The sequence below is a fragment of the Trichoderma breve genome, chromosome 2, assembly GCF_028502605.1.
Source record: "Trichoderma breve strain T069 chromosome 2, whole genome shotgun sequence".
Lineage (NCBI taxonomy): Eukaryota > Fungi > Ascomycota > Sordariomycetes > Hypocreales > Hypocreaceae > Trichoderma > Trichoderma breve.
The window spans coordinates 5857885-5877940 of NC_079233.1; the positions used below are offsets into that span (position 1 = coordinate 5857885).

The 20056-nt window shown below is 50.1% G+C and overlaps 5 protein-coding genes across 5 annotated transcripts; 2 read left to right on the forward strand and 3 right to left on the reverse strand.

The window, feature by feature from the left end:
- Positions 1-1958: 1958 nt before the first annotated feature.
- T069G_03990 (acetohydroxy acid isomeroreductase, NADPH-binding domain-containing protein) lies at positions 1959-3508 on the reverse strand (the record flags this gene model as incomplete). Its single annotated transcript, XM_056171200.1, has 5 exons — positions 1959-1986; positions 2054-2721; positions 2792-3070; positions 3193-3224; positions 3301-3508. The coding sequence occupies 5 exons, from the start codon at positions 3506-3508 to the stop codon at positions 1959-1961; spliced, it is 1215 nt and encodes a 404-aa protein (XP_056032092.1).
- Positions 3509-5726: 2218 nt separating this feature from the next.
- T069G_03991 (ubiquitin-conjugating enzyme domain-containing protein) lies at positions 5727-6499 on the reverse strand (the record flags this gene model as incomplete). The annotated part of the gene is made up of 4 exons (XM_056171201.1): positions 5727-5879; positions 5968-6257; positions 6324-6423; positions 6479-6499. The coding sequence occupies 4 exons, from the start codon at positions 6497-6499 to the stop codon at positions 5727-5729; spliced, it is 564 nt and encodes a 187-aa protein (XP_056032093.1).
- Positions 6500-7291: 792 nt separating this feature from the next.
- Positions 7292-10165, reverse strand: T069G_03992 (chitin synthase domain-containing protein; the record flags this gene model as incomplete). The annotated part of the gene is made up of 4 exons (XM_056171202.1): positions 7292-7429; positions 7493-9728; positions 9798-10003; positions 10094-10165. 4 exons carry the CDS (start codon positions 10163-10165, stop codon positions 7292-7294), a joined length of 2652 nt encoding a protein of 883 aa, XP_056032094.1.
- A 2703-nt stretch (positions 10166-12868) lies between these two features.
- On the forward strand, positions 12869-14192 carry T069G_03993 (UAA transporter family domain-containing protein; the record flags this gene model as incomplete). Its single annotated transcript, XM_056171203.1, has 4 exons — positions 12869-13120; positions 13179-13269; positions 13323-13691; positions 13753-14192. 4 exons carry the CDS (start codon positions 12869-12871, stop codon positions 14190-14192), a joined length of 1152 nt encoding a protein of 383 aa, XP_056032095.1.
- Positions 14193-17107: 2915 nt separating this feature from the next.
- Positions 17108-18444, forward strand: T069G_03994 (uncharacterized protein; the record flags this gene model as incomplete). Its single annotated transcript, XM_056171204.1, has 3 exons — positions 17108-17159; positions 17222-17315; positions 17388-18444. 3 exons carry the CDS (start codon positions 17108-17110, stop codon positions 18442-18444), a joined length of 1203 nt encoding a protein of 400 aa, XP_056032096.1.
- Between the last annotated feature and the right edge of the window lie 1612 nt (positions 18445-20056).

Genomic DNA, 20056 nt, shown 5'->3' on the forward strand with positions numbered 1-20056 from the left:
CAGCAGAAGTGCCAATTACTCAGGAGAAACGAAACCATTGATTTCAGGTGGGTAGATGGTGCCAAAGAGCGACGGGTCCGAAACTCACCAAAATGACAGGAATCAGTTGCCTCTCTTCTCCTGAAACGGCCAAGAAATGCCTGCAAAAAAAATAAACAAGCAAAGATATAACGATGCGCAAGCGAAGACACAAAAGAAAAAAAAAAGATTGGCAGGCTTGGAGATGCAGGTTGTCGTGGCCGTTCCGTCGAAACCGCCATTGAATAGAGATGCCAATCCCTCCGCTCTCAAGTACAGGTACACGCAGCCCCTCGCATTCTCACTGTGTCGTCGCCCGCAACAGCGACACGCAATCTGTACTGCTACCACACTCCTGTAGGGGGCGCTGCACTAGCAGGCTGGATGCCGCGCCACTAACGCAGCTTTAGAAGGTCTGAGCACGTCCAAGTTGCCAAAGTGCATGTGCATATGTATCAGATACTTGGCTTTAGCCAGCGTCCGGCGAAGGGTTTGGCGCGGCGAATACCAAGCATATGGTAGTCAATACATCGGCATCGGCAGAACTCATTACGAAAGGGCCCTTTTGCTAAGGTGTCGAACACGGGACCCCGTTTCGAGGCCTCAATTGACGACTGAACTTGGGGCGTCTATTGATCTCGACCGTCGTGGATTTAATGCCACGTTGCCGCAATTAGATTCTTTTTGACCAGTCATCATGTGTTGCTATTTCCAACCTTTTTCAGGTAGCCAGCCATACTTATCGCAGTTTTGTATGCAGGACTACAGGTAGGTATGCCACCATTACGGTACCTTGTATATTCCTCATTCGTGTCAGCATCACCGTCTTAGGCAGGCATCAGAGACAAGAATAGCATCAGAGTAAGGATTGCAATCGGTGGGCAGACCTGAGTAGGGTTAGTACAATCAATAGACGCCCGAAGAAGACGGAAAAGTCACCCATCCATGAAACTGTTGCCCCATCCATTGTGATACAGACAGCCTCATCACATACATTTCAATTCAATAAATGGCTTGCATACTCCGTACTTGTACAATAGTAAAGCGTATGATGTGCTTAGTCACAAAAAAAACCGAACCAACTCAAGCGCTTCTTAAAGGCTACAATAGCGCAAAAGTAGCAAACACACACAATGCTACTAGGCCGCCATTAAAAAACTTGGAAGACATCAAGTTCCACCAAGCAGTCCGTGTACTCGGTATGTTAGGCATCCTAAATAAAAATAATAACGCAAAAATACAGTAAAAAAGAGCAGATATTGTCAATAATCTCAATGCTTCTTCTACACCCACTGCTATATTAATCCATCTCTCCTCCCGAAACACTATTGCAAACCAGCTACTCAAAATCCTCCGGTTTCTCATACCACAGTTGAACCCGGTCTTGGCGTCCCGCCGAGAACTTCGAACCGGCCCGGCCACCAAAGTCGCGACATCCGGCCCTTCGGCGGCAGGCCGATGGATTTGGATGGATTCTATACTCGAACTAATTTACGAACCCCAGTCTGGCAGCTCTGCTACTCCATATCGCGACATCTAGTTGAGAGGCCGAAGCCGGAGACTTCAAGACCAAGGGGACCCGCTTTGTACCTTGTTTCGACTCATGGAAAAACGTCAATCATCAGCTATCCCAAAGTCCGGCGGGAGAATACGGAGGAGAAGAGCGTACAAGATTTTTTGTGTGTCAGTCTACAAGCACGTGCGATCGCGTGGGAGCGTGTGTTATGTGTGTGAAACGAGAATTCATTGTCTTCCCATGCGCGGTATCGTAAAAGGCCCTAACTTTTTAAACTAACACAACAGCATGCCCTCGTCAAACCCCAGATCTCCAAGATCTTTTGCCGAGAATCCAGATGCAAGTACAAGAAAAGAAAAAACCACATTTTTTGAAAGATTCCCCTCAACACCCATCAACCCATAATGCGCCCAGTTGCGCTGACTTATTTCTGGTTCTCGGGTCGCAGGGAGCTGTAAAGAAGTGAACATGTTAGCTAGCTGTATCTAAATGAATGTAGTATAGAAACGCATGACTTACCGGACGGCCTTGCCGGCTCTCCAGATCTCCAGGTTTCGGATCTCCTCCAACTCGGCCTCATACTTCTGGCGGTAGTCGGGCTGGCTGTTGTACTCGAGGGATCGCTTGGTCTCGGAACCATCCTTGACGCTGTCGTACAGGCTGTTGAAGACGGGCTTCAGGGCATCCTTGAACTTGGGGGTCCAGTCAATGGCACCACGACGGGCAGTGGTAGAGCAGGCCTCGAACATCCAATCCATGCCGTTGGCACCAATCAGAGGGTACAAGCTCTGAGTGGCCTCCTCGACGGTCTCGTTGAAGGCCTCGCTGGGGCTGTGGCCACGCTCACGGAGAACCTCGTACTGGGCAAGGAACATGCCGTGGATACCACCCATCAAGCAACCACGCTCACCGTACAGGTCAGAGTAGACCTCCTTCTCAAAGGTGGTCTTGTACAGGTAACCGGAGCCAATGGCGACACCCAGGGCAACGGCCTTCTCCTCAGCCTTACCGCTCACATCCTGGAAGACGGCGAAAGAGGAGTTGATACCACGGCCCTCACGGAAGAGAGAGCGGACAGTTCGGCCAGAGCCCTTGGGAGCGCAAAGGATGACGTCAATGTTCTTGGGGACATCAACTTTGGTGAGGTCCTTGAAGACGGGGGAGAAACCGTGGGAGAAGTACAGGGTCTACAGTTAAGAGCCCGTGTTAGTCACAGCTGAGCTACCATAGCGCGCCACAGATTGAAAAAATACGTACCTTGCCCTCAGTAAGCTGGGGCTTGATGGAGGGCCAAGTCTCGGACTGAGCGGCATCACTGAGAAGGTTCATGACGATGGTACCACGGGTGATGGCATCGTCAACCTCGAAGAGGTTCTTGCCAGGAACCCAGCCATCCTGGATGGCGTCGTTCCATGACTTGCCGTTCTTTCGAACACCAACAATGACGTTGAGGCCGTTGTCGCGGAGGTTGAGACCCTGGCCGTGGCCCTGGGAGCCGTAGCCGATGAGGGCAAGGGTGTCGTTCTTGAAGTACTCCTGCAGGCAATTGGGTCAGTCATGCAAGTCATTCCAATGAGCCACCCGTAGATCGTTTGAGATCAATACAAATCCTCTTGCTTGAACTCGTCGATGACTCTTCAGAATCGCCAGTTACTCACCAAAAGCTTCTCTTGGGGCCAGTCGGCACGCTCTATACAGGCAGTCGTTGTCAGAACACAGCTCTCACGCCTCCAGGCTCTCGCACGCAGAAGAGGAATTGCACATACCATAGACGTCCTCCTTGACACCGGCAAAGTCGACGGTCTTGAGACCACGGACCTGCTGCTGAGAGAGACCAGCCAGAGCCGGGCGAGCAGCAGCGACGGCACGAGTGGCGCTTCGAGCAGCGATGTAGGAGCGCTGGGCGACGCGAGGCGCAATCAATTGACGAGCAATTGGCGCCCGCAGGGTCTTGGAGAAAGCTTTTGAAGCCATTGTGGATGGAGATGTGAATGAGAAGGATGGAGAGGAGAGGAGAAAAGAACCGGCAGGAAAATTGTTTGGAGAAGAAAGAAAAAGTCCAAAGCTTGGGATGAGCAACAGAAAGTCTACTTTTGAAGGGTGGGTGGGGGAAAAGCCTCAGCTCTCAAGGGCCCGATCTCGGTCGCAGCTCCAGCAACTTTGTCTCAACGGCGCCGGTCTTGCCCCCCCTGTCCCACCGCATGTGAAAAGCCCCGGGTTTAAGTATCAAAAATACAGTCAGTGCGATGAGTAACAGGCACGAGCACAATGGCCAGCCTTACGTTGCCTGGGATTTTGTGCGCTTTCCGGAGTGCGTCGTGGATACAAGTTACATACAAGCGTTGCTGCGAGGGGGGGACCCTACATGTAGCTTACTGTATCGAGATGCACTGATATTACTCTACTTTTACCATCTGGCACACGCACCCCAATTTACTTGGTATAGAGACCAATTCGCTGGCAGGACAAGTAGTACCTCTGTACAACGCGTCCAGCTTGCATTAATTGTATTTACTAGTATATGGATAGGGCTTGTGCGTTGCAGTCCAGGGAAATCACACAGCGCTGATTTTCTCTTGGCCCAAGACCAAGACGTGAGATGACGCATCCGCTGGGCGTTCGTTCGCTGCGTCCAGCATGCACTAATACCAAGTGCCAGTGCCGCCGGGGTACGAAATAGTTTAAGAGCCCCCACCACAACCGCCGAAATCTGGCTTCTTGACAAGCACCAGACTCGTAATACTCGGCCCGACCAATGGACGTTTCTTATTGTATGTACGAGTATGCTGATCTCTACGGAGTAGATGGACCTCATATTCTCCAACAATTCAGTCATACTTGCCACCGCTTAGATTATCCCTAAGTAAACACGCCAGTCGTGATATATTCCATCAAATCCATCCAGGTGCAAAAAAGCCCCGCCAATCCCACATCCGTCTATCCATCTCCCGAGCCACTCCATCTCACTCATGTCGGGCTCCGTACGGGCTCCGTAAAAACCACAGTCAAACATCCAATACCCGGATTGCCCATCTTCCCACTACTAGATTAGTATTATAGCCCAGCTCGCTAGGCACCTAGGGGAGCTTACCATGTACTCGTAAACTCCGAGTATGACTGATTTGACGCTTTACCTCCCTGCATGCATGCATATACTAAGCAGCTATCTACTACTAAGTCACATCTTTTTGGATCTACCGGCCGTTAGAGCGTCACCGTGTATCCCCCGTCCTTGCGTCTCTCCCTAAGAAATACATGCAAGGACTTCATTTTAGTGGGATGCAGGTCTTCGTGGGCCGATGGAATTGCTCAAGTTTCATATTCCATGCGACGCGAACGCACGAGTTGCATGGGCACTTACCTACCTTGCTGACGGGATATGAATACATCGGACTATATCGGACAAATTCGGATAAGAGGGCAAGGCCAGTCATTGTTATAGCTATTGCGGAATCCTTAGATATACAAGTTGCAAGGGAAAATTAGTTGTAGGCACAAGCATTAACTTACACATCGTAATATACTTGGTGTAAGGTGGCCTTCTATGTGCTATCCGAATATTAATGGGATGGAGTAGCTGAGAATTCAAGTGCCGTAATATGATACAGAGAAACGCCATTTATCCACTAACTAAATTCTCTAGTATCTGCTGTTATCACTCTATATCTCAGTGAAATGCCCAACTCAAGGTGTTGGATAGCAAACCGGTTAATATCTACCAAACATTTATACTGATTCTACAATACAGCCGTGCCACCACAGGTCATCATACCCTTGACCAAGGTTAAACTGGCTCTTTTCGGCAATCACGACAAACCGCCATCTTCCATCTTGCAATGAACGCCATGTATTTCTATGCTGTACTGTCGACTTAATGAAAGGTAGTATATAGATCAGGTAACCCCGTAGCTAGGCCCGGGCCAAAATCACGAAGAACGGCAAACATGCCATTCCTCAACTCAAGCACTAGCTGAGATCGGGATTCTTGTTATGGCGCCATCTCCGTGATGAAAGATGTGCCGGGTGTTGGATGATGTACAAAAGTACATACTCTATGTGAGGTATGTCGGCTGCTCGTCGTCGTTGTCACGTCCACCTTCTCTCTCTCCACCCCCAAAACTCTCCAGGTTGTGGGCACCGACCTTGGGCAATCCACACAAACCGGTCCCCTGGTTTTTAAAAACACCAGCATCTATTTCAGTACTCGGTCATATGGCGCTCCCTTGACAGATCCTCCACTCATTGCCGTTCGTACGTTCCTCTTGAATCCCTCTCGGTTGCTTCTCAGGTCGTCAGCCGCCTCCTTGTTCAAAGGATCCGAGGCGTTGGGTTCCAGGAACAAAAACTACATTTCTTCAAGTCAGCATCTTGGCTCGAATTTGTTTTCCGCTTCCCTCAATCCGTGAAGCAGAAGAACACGTGCGGTGTCATACCTGCAACCCCACAATGACAGCATTCAGGTTCAACACCGGCTTCCAGTCCTCCCGCAGAATGTTAAGGCAAACCTTGCCCTCGAGATCAATGTTGGGATGATATATCTTCTCTCTGCACAGCACTTTAGGAGGCTCGTGCGGGAAGTTCTGGTTGATGGCAAAGTCGAATGTGAATTTTCCGCCTCGGTACATGCCCTCGTCCGGCTCGATCGACAGGATAAAGTTGAGGATATTGTCGGGATCAGGAAAGTCCGTCTTCATCGTTGCACCGAGAGATAGTTCTGACAAATCTGCTGCCCGTTAGCTGTTCCGCCCTCCCCGTTAACAGTAGACCCCAAGACGTTGGAGAGAGGCACCTTTTTGTACTCGTAGCTGTGCCGCCGTCACCTTCTTCCTCTTCCCTCCGGCAGCCTGACCCTCAGCATTCTCAGCCTCCTTTTGCTTTTTTTTCTGCGACTTGTGTTAGGAACTCTCTGTGGCGGCATAGAAAGCTGGCGCATTTTCCAAATACCATAGACCATATGTTCAACATCTTGGCTCGTCGGAGGTCGCCGGTGAGGACGAGAAGCGGTATCCTGAAATGCCTGATCGAAGGGAGAGGGTTGAAAGAAACTTTGAAAGGGGTGGGAAGAGAGGCTTGGACCGCCGAATCGGAGGGGACAGAGAGCTTTCAGCTGTTGCACAGGTGACGTTTTGGAGACGGAAAAAAAGAAGCCTTATCCGCGGGGAGTGCTTCGGTGCTCGTTGCCTGTCTGCCGAAGATGACTGAATGCTGTCACACAATGACGATAAGATAAGGCGGGACAATAAGCGGGATGGATGCAATTAGTACTAATTCAGTGGTCTAACTGAATTGAGTCGGCGGGGATCAAATTGAATTTCCACAGGGCGCTGCTTTATTGCAAGCTCTCGCCATTACAGCGGGTAGTGCACTATAAATACAACCTCAAGCACTGTAACAGAGGGAGACCACCTTGTAACCATCAAGACATGCACTTAACACCAGATTATCCGCGTTTTGATCATCAATTGAATAGGTTCCCTTGTTTCCTCTATCCCTCCGTTTCTCTACTCTGTAGTTACACAGCAAACATTCTTCCAAGCTATCTGCAAAACTTTTTTTGTGTCTCAAGTCGCCTATTCCATCCCATGAACAAAGAAACATGCTAAAAACATTAATGCCCTAATAACGTTACAAGCCAAGGTATCTGTATATGAAATAATTTGTCTACTGGGCAGGCCCGTAATATTCCTGGAAAAACCACCACCCACGCAGCCGGCCGGGGCCGAACCCAACTTTGCAATAACCCAACTTTGCAATAATTTACCTTCTGGCGAAGCAGCACATGAGACCCGTCTTACCCAGGAACCAGAGGAAACCTATGAAGCGGATAAGAGACAGCACGGCCGTAGCGTACAGAAGGAACTTGAAGAAGTTGGCAGTACGGCTGGATGAGGTTCCCTGTTGCGATCAATTAGTATATAAAGCTCAGCCGTAGAGAACAAGTCGAGAAATGTTACTTACCACCAAACCAGACTGGGCAAAGTCGTCGGTAGTGACACCGATGATGAGGATAATGTTGGAAAACAGCCAAGAGACGACCAGGCCGGTACGGAAAGACTTGTAGCCGTCCTCGACGTCCTTCTTCTCGACCTCTTCCTCCTCCTTAAAGGGGGCCAGGGCTCGTCGGACAGTCTGCTCGAACTGACTGTCGATATCCTCCTGCTCCTTCTCAATTTCTTCGACGACAACTTCGTTCTTCTCGCCCTTTTGGACGTTGGCAGACGGGAGAGCCTCAGCCTTATCGGAACCCTTGGTACCCCAAGACACATCGTGCCAGTTGTTGAACGCGTAGACCATGAGAATGTTGATATAGGTCGACATGAGCAACAGATAGTGGGGGAAAGAGTGGAACATGTGCCAAGGGTCGAGGTAGAGGAAAGAGGCAATGAAGTACAGACCGTAAATGGTGATCAAGGCAATGATAATGACACCTGCAGCACCCGCTCCGAAGAAGAAACTCTTGACGAAATCTTCTCCAGAGTCAAAGTTGATCTGATCCTGGATAGGTGTGTTGAACGCTTGAACGACCAAGAAGACGGAAAGAACCAAGATGTAACCCTGAATCAACGCAAAGACCATGAAGGAAGCAATGTAGGTGAACTTGGAACCCTTTGGTCTGTTACCCAGGGCAAGAATAAACTGCAGGATAACGAATGCGAGGTACAGGTACTTCAGAAGCGTGTTGATAATAGGCGTCGCCTCGTCTCCAAAAGGCCAGCCGTGATGCTCAGACGAGTTGGATGAAGCAATAACCGGGGTACCCACAAGGTCCATGATGACGGTGGTGGTGAGGTAGTAAGAAGCCAGAGAAAACCAGGAGAAGATGACGTTGAGGAAGTTGTAAATGAGCTGAATGTGCAAGAAGAACATGCGGATGATGTTGTGGCCAGACTTGTACATTCGGCCGAAGTGCATCAGCGCATACAGAGAGGCGGCAAACGAACCGTTGAGCCAACGACGACGCTGACTGATGAATTCGGCAGCACCTTCGGGCACATCTGTTTCACCCTTGGCGGCCTTGATGTAGGTCAAATGCCACTTCTGGCCAGCCTTGGCGACCAGCTCGAAACAGAGAATACGATCTTCGGCCAAGAACATGTTCTTCTTGAAAATGTTCATGCCGTCGATACCCTTCTTACCAAGAATCTTGGACAGGGTATGGTCACCGTGGAAATACTGCTCCAGAGGGCGTCCCATGATGGCTCGGAATCGGTAGGCTGAGAAGGCACCGGGCAACACAGAGACGTAGCCAAATGAACTCTCAAGAGGCTTGTCGAGAATGTTGGAGATCTTGTACTCAAAGTTCTGCACAGCGACCAGGGGGTTGAGCAGCTTCTTGCCGCCCTTGCCTAACATGGCGTGAATCTCACCACAAGCACCACCGAGATCCTTGTCGTTGTAGAAACCCTCCCACAGAGCCAGCAGCGAGCGCGGGCTGGGCTTGGTACCGGCATCAAGAAGAATGCAGACTTCGGGGTTCAGGATTCGGCCAAAGGCATTGAACAACCAACGATGGGAGTTGATCTTCTTGGTGTTCTGCTGCTTCAAGCAGAAGATGAACTGAACGGGGGGCAGATTCTGAGGGCTGTCACCAGAAGGTCGGATGAGCTGCTGGTTAGGCGTGACGGAAAGCTGACTGGTGTACTCGAAGATGTGAGCGACGGTTTCCTTGCCGTCGACATCCTTCTTGACAACACCGTCCTGGTACACACCAATAGTGGCGAGCACGTCCAGAGTGTTCTTGTCAGCCTTGTCGATACCGTCAAAGACGAAGCACACGACGATCTTCTGCCAGGCAGGACCTCCCTTGTTCCAGAAGGTCGATTTCTTCAGGTTGACAATATCACGAATGTTCTGCATCACACCGTGCAGAGTTCTGGCAAGCAGAACCTTGTCTTCGTTATAGTATGTAATGGCAATCAGGAGTTCGGTGTGACGGTTGTACATTCGCGGCCGCAAGTCGTAACCGTTCTTCAGGGTGAAGTCATTGGGATCACAGGTAGCCGCGGTGTATCGCATCTTGACAAACTCCTCGTTGCCGCCTTCAACATCGCGGTACTTGGGCTCAACTGCGTTTTTGATGGCGCTGGGCACGGGGTAGTCGATACTCAGAACGGAACCCTGGACAAGCTTAACCTTTCGGGTGTTGTAACGCTTCAGGCCACCACCGGCGGGCTGCTGCTGTCTCTGAACCCAGCTGTCGTCATCGTTGTCATGGACAGTAGAGGCGGGGCGAGGGAAATCGTATCCTTGGCCCTGTCCGTACTGGCCGTATCCGTTGTCGCTGCCCAGGCCAGGAGTGCCGATGGGCGAGGCTCCAGGAGCATAAGACTCGGTGAGACTGTAAGCTGAAACAGGGCGGTCGGGAGGAGTCCCGGCGCCGAGTCTATCATGCTCGTAGCCATGCGAGCCAGGCTCGTTCAGCAGATATCGTCCGGCTTGTTCTTCCTCCTCGTGAGGGGGCAGGTGATACTAGAAGAGGGAAAAACAAGTCGCGTTAGCCAGCCTTGTCCAACTTACCCTCCCTTCCCATTGTTGATATTTGGTTTGGTAGTTACTCACGCTACTGCCCGAGGGAAGATCTTGTAGCGGGTGTCCCCCGCCTTGGCCACCGCCAGGACCGTTGTATGCCATGATGGTCCTATTTCTAAAATGATATCAAGACGACGGCTTGTTGGAATCGTAATGTGCTAAAGAGCGTCTTTGGTTAAGGTTGTTCGTAATTCGTGTCTAGATGGCTCCGCCTAGGTCCTAATAGGTTGCAACGGAGAAAAAAAAGGGGACCCCCAAGACCAAGAGAGAAAAAAAATCTATTGAGCTCAATGCCAGCTTTGTTTGCGGAAAGCAACCCGACCCCTAACGATGCGAGCAATGAGGCACCAGCCTCGAATGGTAGGATTGAAGGTTGGGGAAGATGGAGGAGAGAGAGTTGTCGACCGACGAAGCTTAGTGGGCTGAAAAAGATAATAAGGGGAGGGAAAGGCTCTCGCGAACGATTCAGGAGATGCCCCAAGTGCAGCTTGCTTCTAGGATCTTTGTTTCGGGACAGTACGAACAAAGGCATACAGTGTCCAGCCACTTGGGTAGTGGCCCAGAATAGGGGAGACTGACGCTAAGGGGATTTGGGGGGAAGCTGAGCCACCTCACATGCACTGTGCCAGGACAAGACTCTTACTCTCAAACAGACCAACGTCCACTGGGCAACGTTTGGGTTAGGGTGCCTTATCAGCCTGACTTAGCGTCTGCGGTGAGACAGCCGTAGTGAACCAAAGCTGCTCTGCTCGCTGTAAGACGCCGCTCCAGCGCAGCTCGATTTAAGGGCCGGACGCAGTAGAGTATCACCTGTCGTCATCACGTTGCCCCTCCCTTGTGCAGGAGGGTCCAACGGCTCTCGTGTCTGGTTACATTCAGTCTCAACTTGTTTTAATATACTTGTACTGTACAATGTTGACGTCGATGAGTTTTTCTTGTTTATTGGCAGCCCTCCCACATTCCAGCCCACCGTTTGCCGCAACAGAGGCCTAAAAATTTGATATACGGCTCGTGCTGCGTCCCTTTTGCTCGCACGAGCCGCATGTGTCAAAATCTCGTATGTCTGTGGGCACAAAAAAACAAGGCGGTATCCGCTTTAGAACCCAGCCCAGTTGCTGACGTCCAATCCTTGGAGCGCGGCTGACTGCGTCCCACTGTACACTGGAGAACGAAGCACAGTGTTGGTCACTGTGTATTTCGGCTTCATCTCACTAATAATAACGGACGCTCCTGATTCCAGCCACAGCGTGGTTTATGGAATCCGTCTATATTTACCTGGGCTTCCCAGCTGTTGCTGTATATTAGCATCATTGCTTAGCGATATTCTTCATTTCTGCTTACTCTCCGTCCCTTGGCTATGTCCGAAGAGGTAAATGCAGCTCGGGAGTAGCCAGCGCAGCCACAGGCCATTCTCATCTCATCATTACCGATTCCTTCTTGATCATTACCAAAAATAGCACCAGCTAAGGCCGTGGCCAATCAGCTCTGTGCGCCCGCAGCACTGTGGAGGCGGTGCAGCCTCAAGTTACAAAGGGCTATTCTCCTAATGGAATGTTTGCTGCCTTGCTACGCCGTAGTGGTAAGGCTTTCCGCTGATCTGACGGGTATTTCCCACAGTGCGTATATTTTAAGAAGTCCGTGCACAGTATTCGATTTGTCTTCTATGTTGGCTGGGCGCACTTCAAAAGATACAAACAAAGGCACTGTAGACAAATTGCTTCGTAAAGGTTATCTGCCAATCTTCCAAAATACACATCCTGAGCTACGGGGATACTCCGCACAAGAACAATGTAAACAATCACCAGTCATATACACTCGAGTGGCTCGCTTCTGGCTTTGCGTGCAACTCTCCTGCACTGATGCCGCATATAGAAGCATCGATGCCCGGCAGTTGTTCCAGGAACCTGTAACAAGGCATTTTTCCCATCCAGGGACCACATGCCAGCAGCTGCGGGACAGCCGAATTACCACCCTGCAGAGCACAGTACATGAGCCTGCGACTAATCTCAACTCCTCGGGGCGATTAGATTGGCTTGACCCCCGCCAAGCGACTCTTGTTGCAAGGAGGGGATTACGGGTGCAGGTGGTGTTGAAGACGGATGGAGGGCAATTGGCATCAAATCACTAATCTGTGCCAGCTCGCTTCACTAAGGTTCGAGTCCTTATCCAGCATCAAGGCCTCATGCATAAAGAAGTTGAGATAAGAAAGGGTGCTCAGTGTGTGTGGCCCGTCGCCTGCATCTCGTAACTATAGTACCTCGTACATGATACACCACTGGTACAGTACCATTGATCCGATACGAGCACTCACTCGCAGCTGCGAGGCCTTTTTGATTCCAATCGCCACTTGTGAAAAGAAAAGGCCTACCAAAATGTCCTCGTACGGAGCACATTGTGTGAGGCGGTGCGCCCATCTCGCTAAGCCCCTTTCGGCCGCCCGCCCCACAAAGGGATCGAGATGAAATTTCCCAACCTTACAGGATTTGTTCTCCTGAATTGTATGTACGGAGTTAGGAGTAGTCTTAGGGAGTACGTGTCTGGCAAAGAGCGGTCTTCACTACGACCCTCACGCGTGCGCCTCTTGCATAGTCTTCATCTCTTCAGTTATTCTAGAAGAAGCCTCTCGTTTGACACATTGTCCTTCTCCCTTCGGACGCAGATCGCGCCATCTCTAGCACCCCGGGGATCCTGATTCTTTCGCGTGGAACCCACCCTTAGCGAGACTCTTGTCTGCCAGTCTATCATTTCACTCACTCTCATTTTCACCTCCAAGCTGTCTGAGCGTCCATCTCAGTGAGCCTCACAATGTCGGACAAGAAGAACGACGACTATCCCCTCCAGGACATGGAGAACGGAGATGTGGGAAAGGTCAGGGCCTACTCTCGCTCACCGTCGCCTCGAGCCAAGTCTGGCGGCTTTGACTTTTCCAAGATCGACAACAGCCCGGGAGCATCTGTTCTCGGTTACTGCTTGGCGTCCATCTCCATGACGGTCGTCAACAAATACGTTGTTTCTGGCTCTTCATGGAACATGAACTTTCTCTACCTTGCTATTCAAGTAAGACCTCTTGTTCTTTCCCTCTCTGAGACATAGTGTCCTAATTGGCAAAAAATAGTCCATTGTGTGTGTTGTTGCTATTCAAGCCTGCAAGCAGGCTGGCCTAATTACCAACCTTTCTCCATTTGATCCGGAGAAGGGAAAGAAATGTGAGCTTTTATCCTTATATCTCATGACAAGCAGAGTTGCTCATTCTGTCTAGGGTTCCCTGTTTCTGTTCTTTTGGTTGGCATGATTTATACTGGTGCCAAGGCGCTTCAATACATCTCCGTGCCCGTGTATACCATCTTCAAGAACCTTACCATCATTGTCATTGCTTACGGAGAGGTGCTCTGGTTTGGGGGCAGCGTTACCCCCACCATTCTTCTCTCTTTTGGCCTGATCATCTTCAGCTCCATGGTTGCTGCTTGGGCCGATGCCGATGCCGCGGGTCGTTCATCAAAGGCATCTCAATCCTTTAGTACTCTGCAGATTGGCTACACCTGGATGGGTTTAAACGTCATTTGCCAGGCTGCGTTTGTGCTGGGTATGCGCAAGGTCATCAAGAAGATGGGCTTCAAGGACTGGGACAGTGAGGAGCCCCTTATTTATAGATACTGAGATGCATCGACCGCTAACTTTTTCCACTTTAGCCATGTTCTACAATAACTTCTTGACTATTCCTGTCCTGATCATTGGATCTCTTCTGGTTGAGGACTGGTCTTCCGAAAACTTGGCACGAAACTTTCCCGAGGAAACGCGTACCAACCTCATCCTCGGCATGGTGTACTCGGGTCTGGGTGCCATCTTCATCTCCTACTCCTCCGCCTGGTGTATTCGCGTTACCTCCTCTACGACTTACTCAATGGTGGGAGCTCTGAACAAGCTTCCCATTGCTGTCAGCGGTCTCATTTTCTTCGATGCACCTGTTACCTTTGGCAGTGTTTCTGCCATCTTCATTGGTTTCGTCAGCGGTCTCGTGTACGCTTGGGGCAAGATCCGCCAGGGTGAAAAGGCCAAGATGTCGCTGCCAGTGACTAAGCCCGTCATGAGTGCCAGCTCTCAGAGCAACAACGACGCGTCAAGAGCGTAAAGCCCCTGGATCATGGAATATAAAAAAGACTTGTCGGTAGAAGGGTCGGGGACAGGAAGGGATGTTTGGAGTTTGAACATTGATGCTACTCTTGGGAAGCTATAGATTTTATGGGATTGTACTCTAGATTTTTGGAACCCATGTGTGAAGAGGTCAGGAAATTAATGATAGCAGTGTCTCGTCATGACAATTACGATTGATTCGATTTCAAAAGCATCTTCACCTTGTTAAATGTCCACACAAACATCATTCGAGTTTCGGGTAAACACTGTCGATTGGATAAATACAGTTGGTAAATGCGAGCCCGAGCATATCTGTAACGGGCTTGTCCCAAAAATGGTCATTCTCCGCTGCAATGAGAAAGGAGGGCGTGTTCCAGAACGAAGGATCTGCACGATACAGCCTGGTAATATTTTAGAGTCGCAATTCTTCAGCACGCCAAATTGGCCATCCAGCACGGAACAGCATGCGACAGAATTGAAGCCCGGGCGTTTGGTTTACGCCTAATATCTGCTATTGCAGCTATACTCCTCAAGTATCTAGCATTATCACTACTAGTATGTAACCTTGAAGTTCCATGAGTTGACGGGATGCTGAACAGTTGCTCTCTCCATATGCAGCGTTGCCGCTATGTAGATAAGGATGCGGTGAGGCTGCCTTCTCCAGCACTTCGTATGAGCACATCAAGTAAAAAAAGTCGCTCCATCTTCTGTTGAATGTACCCAGTACTCCGTATTGAGTACTTGCTAGGCGGTGTTAGTGTGCTTGCACGTGCGAAACGTGTGTCTGGACCCCTGCTGGAGGGCTGGTTCATTTGCGAGTGTCATGCTCAGTGATGGCGGGCAGCGAGCGTGATTTGCTGTGTTGGCAAATTGTTAATTTACGGGGAGTGACGGCTGCAAGTGGTTCTCTTTAGCTCAAAGTCGGAACAAGCAAGGGATCAATCAATGGATGAGAGAAGCTAGGAAGAATTTTTTATTTTTCGTTTTTTCATTTGGTGGCAATACTGAGTGGTGACCATGAATCTCACCTTTTACTACGAGAGTACATGCTCGCCAATTAAAATTTCTTCATCCGCTACATACTGTGTCACTGCTCTAGAAGCCTCAACAACCTCATGGGTCTGATTGGAGAAGCTCGCGCAGGGCCTCCCTTTAGACGAGGACTCATTGGATCCAGAGGGCTGGGCTGAATCAGTGCGAGCCGTCTCTCGTCCCACGCGGGCTGCGAGGCGCTGGAGTTATATGGGCTTTGGGTAGCACCGAGTCGTTTGTTCACTGGCACGCGAGACACGCGTCCTTGGCGCGAACTGTCTCTTCTTTTCTTGTTCTTCTGCTTTAATTAGTTTTGTCGGTATTTTATTGCCAACGTGATCGAAGCGATAGCCGGCGTCTCGGTGATGCGAAGAGTCAGCTGTGCCGGAGAGGGCGAGTGATTGCATTACGTGTCCACGGAACAAGATTCTTCGTTGGTGGAATACGGAGTCTCGTCAATGTACATGTACACGGAGAGGACCCTAGTACCCGCAACGTTCCGTACTTTCCACAGGTACGAGTACTTGGAAGGTATTCTAGATGTTTGATTGTCTGCACGGAGTACCTCTAAATTGGTTCCTGGACGCACACACACACGGGAGCTGCGGATCCCGCACCGAGTGATTCCGGATTGCGGCAAGGCTTGATGAGAAGCCAGAAAAAAAAAAAAAAAAGAGACAAAGATCCATCCTGGTGGTGCATTGTCGTGAATCTTAGTCGATGCGAATCGGGCAGGCCACTAGAAATCCACACCGTTGCAACGCTTCAAAACAACAGCACGGCCGAGTCTGTACTAAGCTGGTGCCAGTAAACAATAATGGAGGAGCGGAGGCGGGCTACAGTGCACTTTCACAGTATCCACACCGTCCGTCGACCAATCAGACGCCCCACCAGCATCCGTGCCGCGGCCATTCAGCGCCTCGCAGCGCCACGCAGCGCCATGTAAACACCCCCCGGCCGCCCCAAAACAGCTCAAAACAACAGGTGGGCCGCAGCACTTCCTGCACTGTGCTCGGCCCCTCTGATAAATTCGAGCGGCTAGTCTCAACGCGGCTCTAGCTCCCTGATGCTACCCCTGGCGCCAGGAAACGCCCCCATCGTCAACTGGGGGGTGCTCCATCTTTCTGCGTTCTTTGCAGCAGAATCGCCATTGCAAGGGCAACTTGGCGCTGCTGATGCCTGTAGAGCTCGTACTTTTAGTGCCTCTAAACGGGCTTATTCGTATGTCGCTCTGCCGCAGCCCCCCAAACAAGCGCTGTTCCCTCTTTCGCTTCTCAACCACCCCGTTGCTTCGCCTCTCTTTCTTGCCTGTGCTTGTTCGAGCGACAATCAGCACCTGGAAGAGAAAAAAAACCAATCCATCGACGAACAGGAACCAGTTTTTTCTCATCCGTTCGTTTCTTATCTCGACTGTCGCCAGGGCCGATTATGTCTTTCTATTCGTCCACGATCTAGCATCTTGTTACCACTCACTCTCGTTTCCTCTTTGTGGTTTCTTTTTCCTTCTATTTTTTTATTCTCGTTTTTTGGTATTGTTTTGTTTGAGCTAGACTCAGTCCACTCCTTTCTCTCAATTTCCGCCTGTCCTTCGATCTCTACACGACAAGACAAGCGCTCTATTTTTGCCGAAAAAAAAATCGAATCTATCTACTCTTCGCGTTCAAGAGAAAATAAGAGAAGACGAATCATACGATATTCGAGAGCCAGAACGTCAGCGTCCCAAAGTGTCGGTATTGTCGATCAGCCGCCATCCATCGCAGCTCCGTCAGCCGAATTACAACTCCGATTTGATCGAATCAGACCTACCAAAATCAATCGCCGCGTGTCTACTCCTCATCATTATTATTATTATCACCCATCGCTATAAGCAAATCGTCAAAGATGGATACGACATCGTACCTCGTCGCGAGGGACCTGACAGAGCTTCACCAAGGTGAGAAAGCAATGGAATGAGCCGCGTCTCGTCGTGGTCGCGAATGCTAACGACAACGTCAGTGATGAGACTGGTCCCCCGAAAGGGCGAGTGTGTGAAATGCGACGATACGTCCAAGCTTCAATGCCCGTCTTGCGCCTCCAATGAGAGCTGCCAGTTTACGGTTCCGCTCGATTGCACTCAATGCCCACAGTCCTTCTGTGCGGTCAACGATTCCCCTACTCCCAGCAACGGAGGCGGAGGTGGTGGTGGACCCAGCGCCGGACCTATTGCTGGTGGTGTCATCGGTGGTATTGCTGCCATCGCCATCATCACCTACCTGGTCTGGAGATTCCTAATCAAGCCCAAGAGGCGGCTCTCTCAGTCGGTGTACGGAGTCGAAGAGGCCGCTACCCAAGGCGGCGAGAAGAACGGCAACCGAGTCACCCGCCGCGGATCTACGCATACTGTCCACTCGATTGCCTCTACCGTCCTCACACGCGCCTCCAACATTATCCAAATCGCATATATTCCCGGCGTCACCAACCGAGCAACGCCTGCGTCACCCAACGTTTTGGTACCCCCTGTTCCGCCGATCCCTATGCACCACACCGAAGGTTACCGCGATTCCGGGGCTGACAACCCCCATTTCTTCGTTCCCGGCAACCTGCGAGACTCTACCTACTCCGGCATCTCCGCCTTTTCGGACAGGACCTCGTTTGCTCCGCCTCGCTCTAGCATCGCGTCTACCATCTTTGGTGGTGGCAAGCAGCAGGTCCTGACCCCTGCCCAGACCGTTATGCGTGCCAAGCCGACAATGGTGAGCGTCAAGTCCGGCGCAAGCGCCCCCGGCACACCTCCTGTCCCCAGCATCGATTACGACAAGTTCAACCCTTCCAAGACCCTCCGACCCCAGAGCGCGGCCAGCAACTTTAGTGTCGGCTCAACGTTCCTCAACAACGCCAATACCGTGACTCAAGCCCGTGCACAAGTCGTCAAGGTGGGAGGCTCTGGATTGAGAATGGTAGAGATTGCTTCCAAGCCCGAGAGCCAATCTTCTACGACGCTTGGTAACAAGTCACCAAAGACAACAGACGACACCACCCCTCCGACAAGCCGTGGAGAGTCATCAACAGTAGACCAGGGCCCATTTTCTGATCCTCCGGACCAGTTGAGCCCCAAAATCTCCGTCGAGGCTCCTCCTGCTTCCCCCGGCAGAGAAAGGGGATCTATTAAGGAGGGTGATTCTGGCTCACAAAAGCGTGATTCTAGCCCTTTTGGCGATGAGCATGAAACCAAGGACTGATCTATCAATGATGTGGTGATTATTTTCTTTGTCGTCTTTTTTTATATATCTGATTTCTACTTTTCGTGTTATACTTTTGGAGACTTCTGCTTTCTTCAGCGACGAGAGAATATCTTCAATTATGGGTTTATGGCGTCTTTTATCGGGACAAACGTGCAGGGATTGATATGACAGATGGCGGCACGGTTTGAAGCAGCAAAATGTGGACATCATTTGTGTGCTCGATTTCGATTACCACTTGAATAGAACATGATTTACTTTACTTGCCTCTCTTGTAGCATGATGATTATATGTCCTTGTGATCCACGACTCGAGCCCGGTACTTTATAAGCTTTGATATTCATGTAAATTGGGTATGAGGCCAGTTAGACAGACCAACGATTGGCGGTAGTGCTTGCTGAGCTAGCTGCAGTCTCAGGTATTTAAAAATCGCGGTTGGTAGGTCGACGATGGCCGATGAAGTTGCTCAGACTTGCATAGTCGTTGGCACACGAGACGTAAGTTTTGCCTCCTATGTAAGGGGGGGTGGGAGATTGACTGAGACCTTGAGTTGTTTGCCAAACTTTCAACTTCCTTGCAGTGCTGTATCATGGGATACGTACGTATAGGTGATTGGATAGTTCAGTCAAGCAGTGAGTGAGGTAAGGGGGTTTTTCTTGGAATCACAATCAAATGATGTTTAGATGGAGCCGGCTTTACATGAATGGATGTAGCAGAAGGGTAAAAAGAGAGATTATTGCTGAATAAATGGAGATATCGACAAGATATGCGAGACTGTGTGATTGTGATTGTCTTAGGATTACTTGATGTGGGAACAGTCAGATCCGGGGGATAGTACTCGAACACCTTATATGAGGTTCTATCGTAATATCTCCTTGATTCTATAAACCTGGTGGTGAAGAAAAGTACCAGGACGGGATGCTGATAAAGACACGTACATTCATCCGGTTTGCTCCATGGATAGCCAAGTGTAAACCATGCAAGTGAATCCTTATCTTAGGATCAAAGTACTTACAGGCTGATGCAATACGTTTATCAAGCTTCGATGAATACGCAACTCGACTTGTATCGAATGAATGTGCTAGATGTCTATAACGAGAGGCTCTCTGCCAAGTGTGACTAATTCCAGCTCTCGCTCGTCAACTTACAGTCTCATTTTATTTTGTCTATCTAATTGCAGGCAGTCACAAGCCATTCAATATCATCTTTTCTCACTCCTCAATAGCCAGCTTATTTTTCGAACCATACGCGTAATGCAGACTGTTATTCATCTTTGTTTCTCTTATTTGGTTTCTTTCTTCTCCTTTCAGTAGTGACTTTGGTACCGCAGCTAGGTCCATACCTCCTAACCTAACACCAGATTGAGAGAATGTCACCATGGGCAAAAGGCAAAATTGCCAATTTACTCGCAACAACCCGTCATCCAAAACCCCCTACATTCCATGAGCACACGGGCAACATGTTAATTACGTGTTATTAACCTCCCCGAGGGGTGTTTAGGGTATTTTGACATCCATCCAATCTATTTTCTAGTGAACCAGCCAACAGGCACTAAAGTGACAGTTCGAGTGTCAAACGAAATACACAAGTTCCCTACCTAACGTTCAAACTA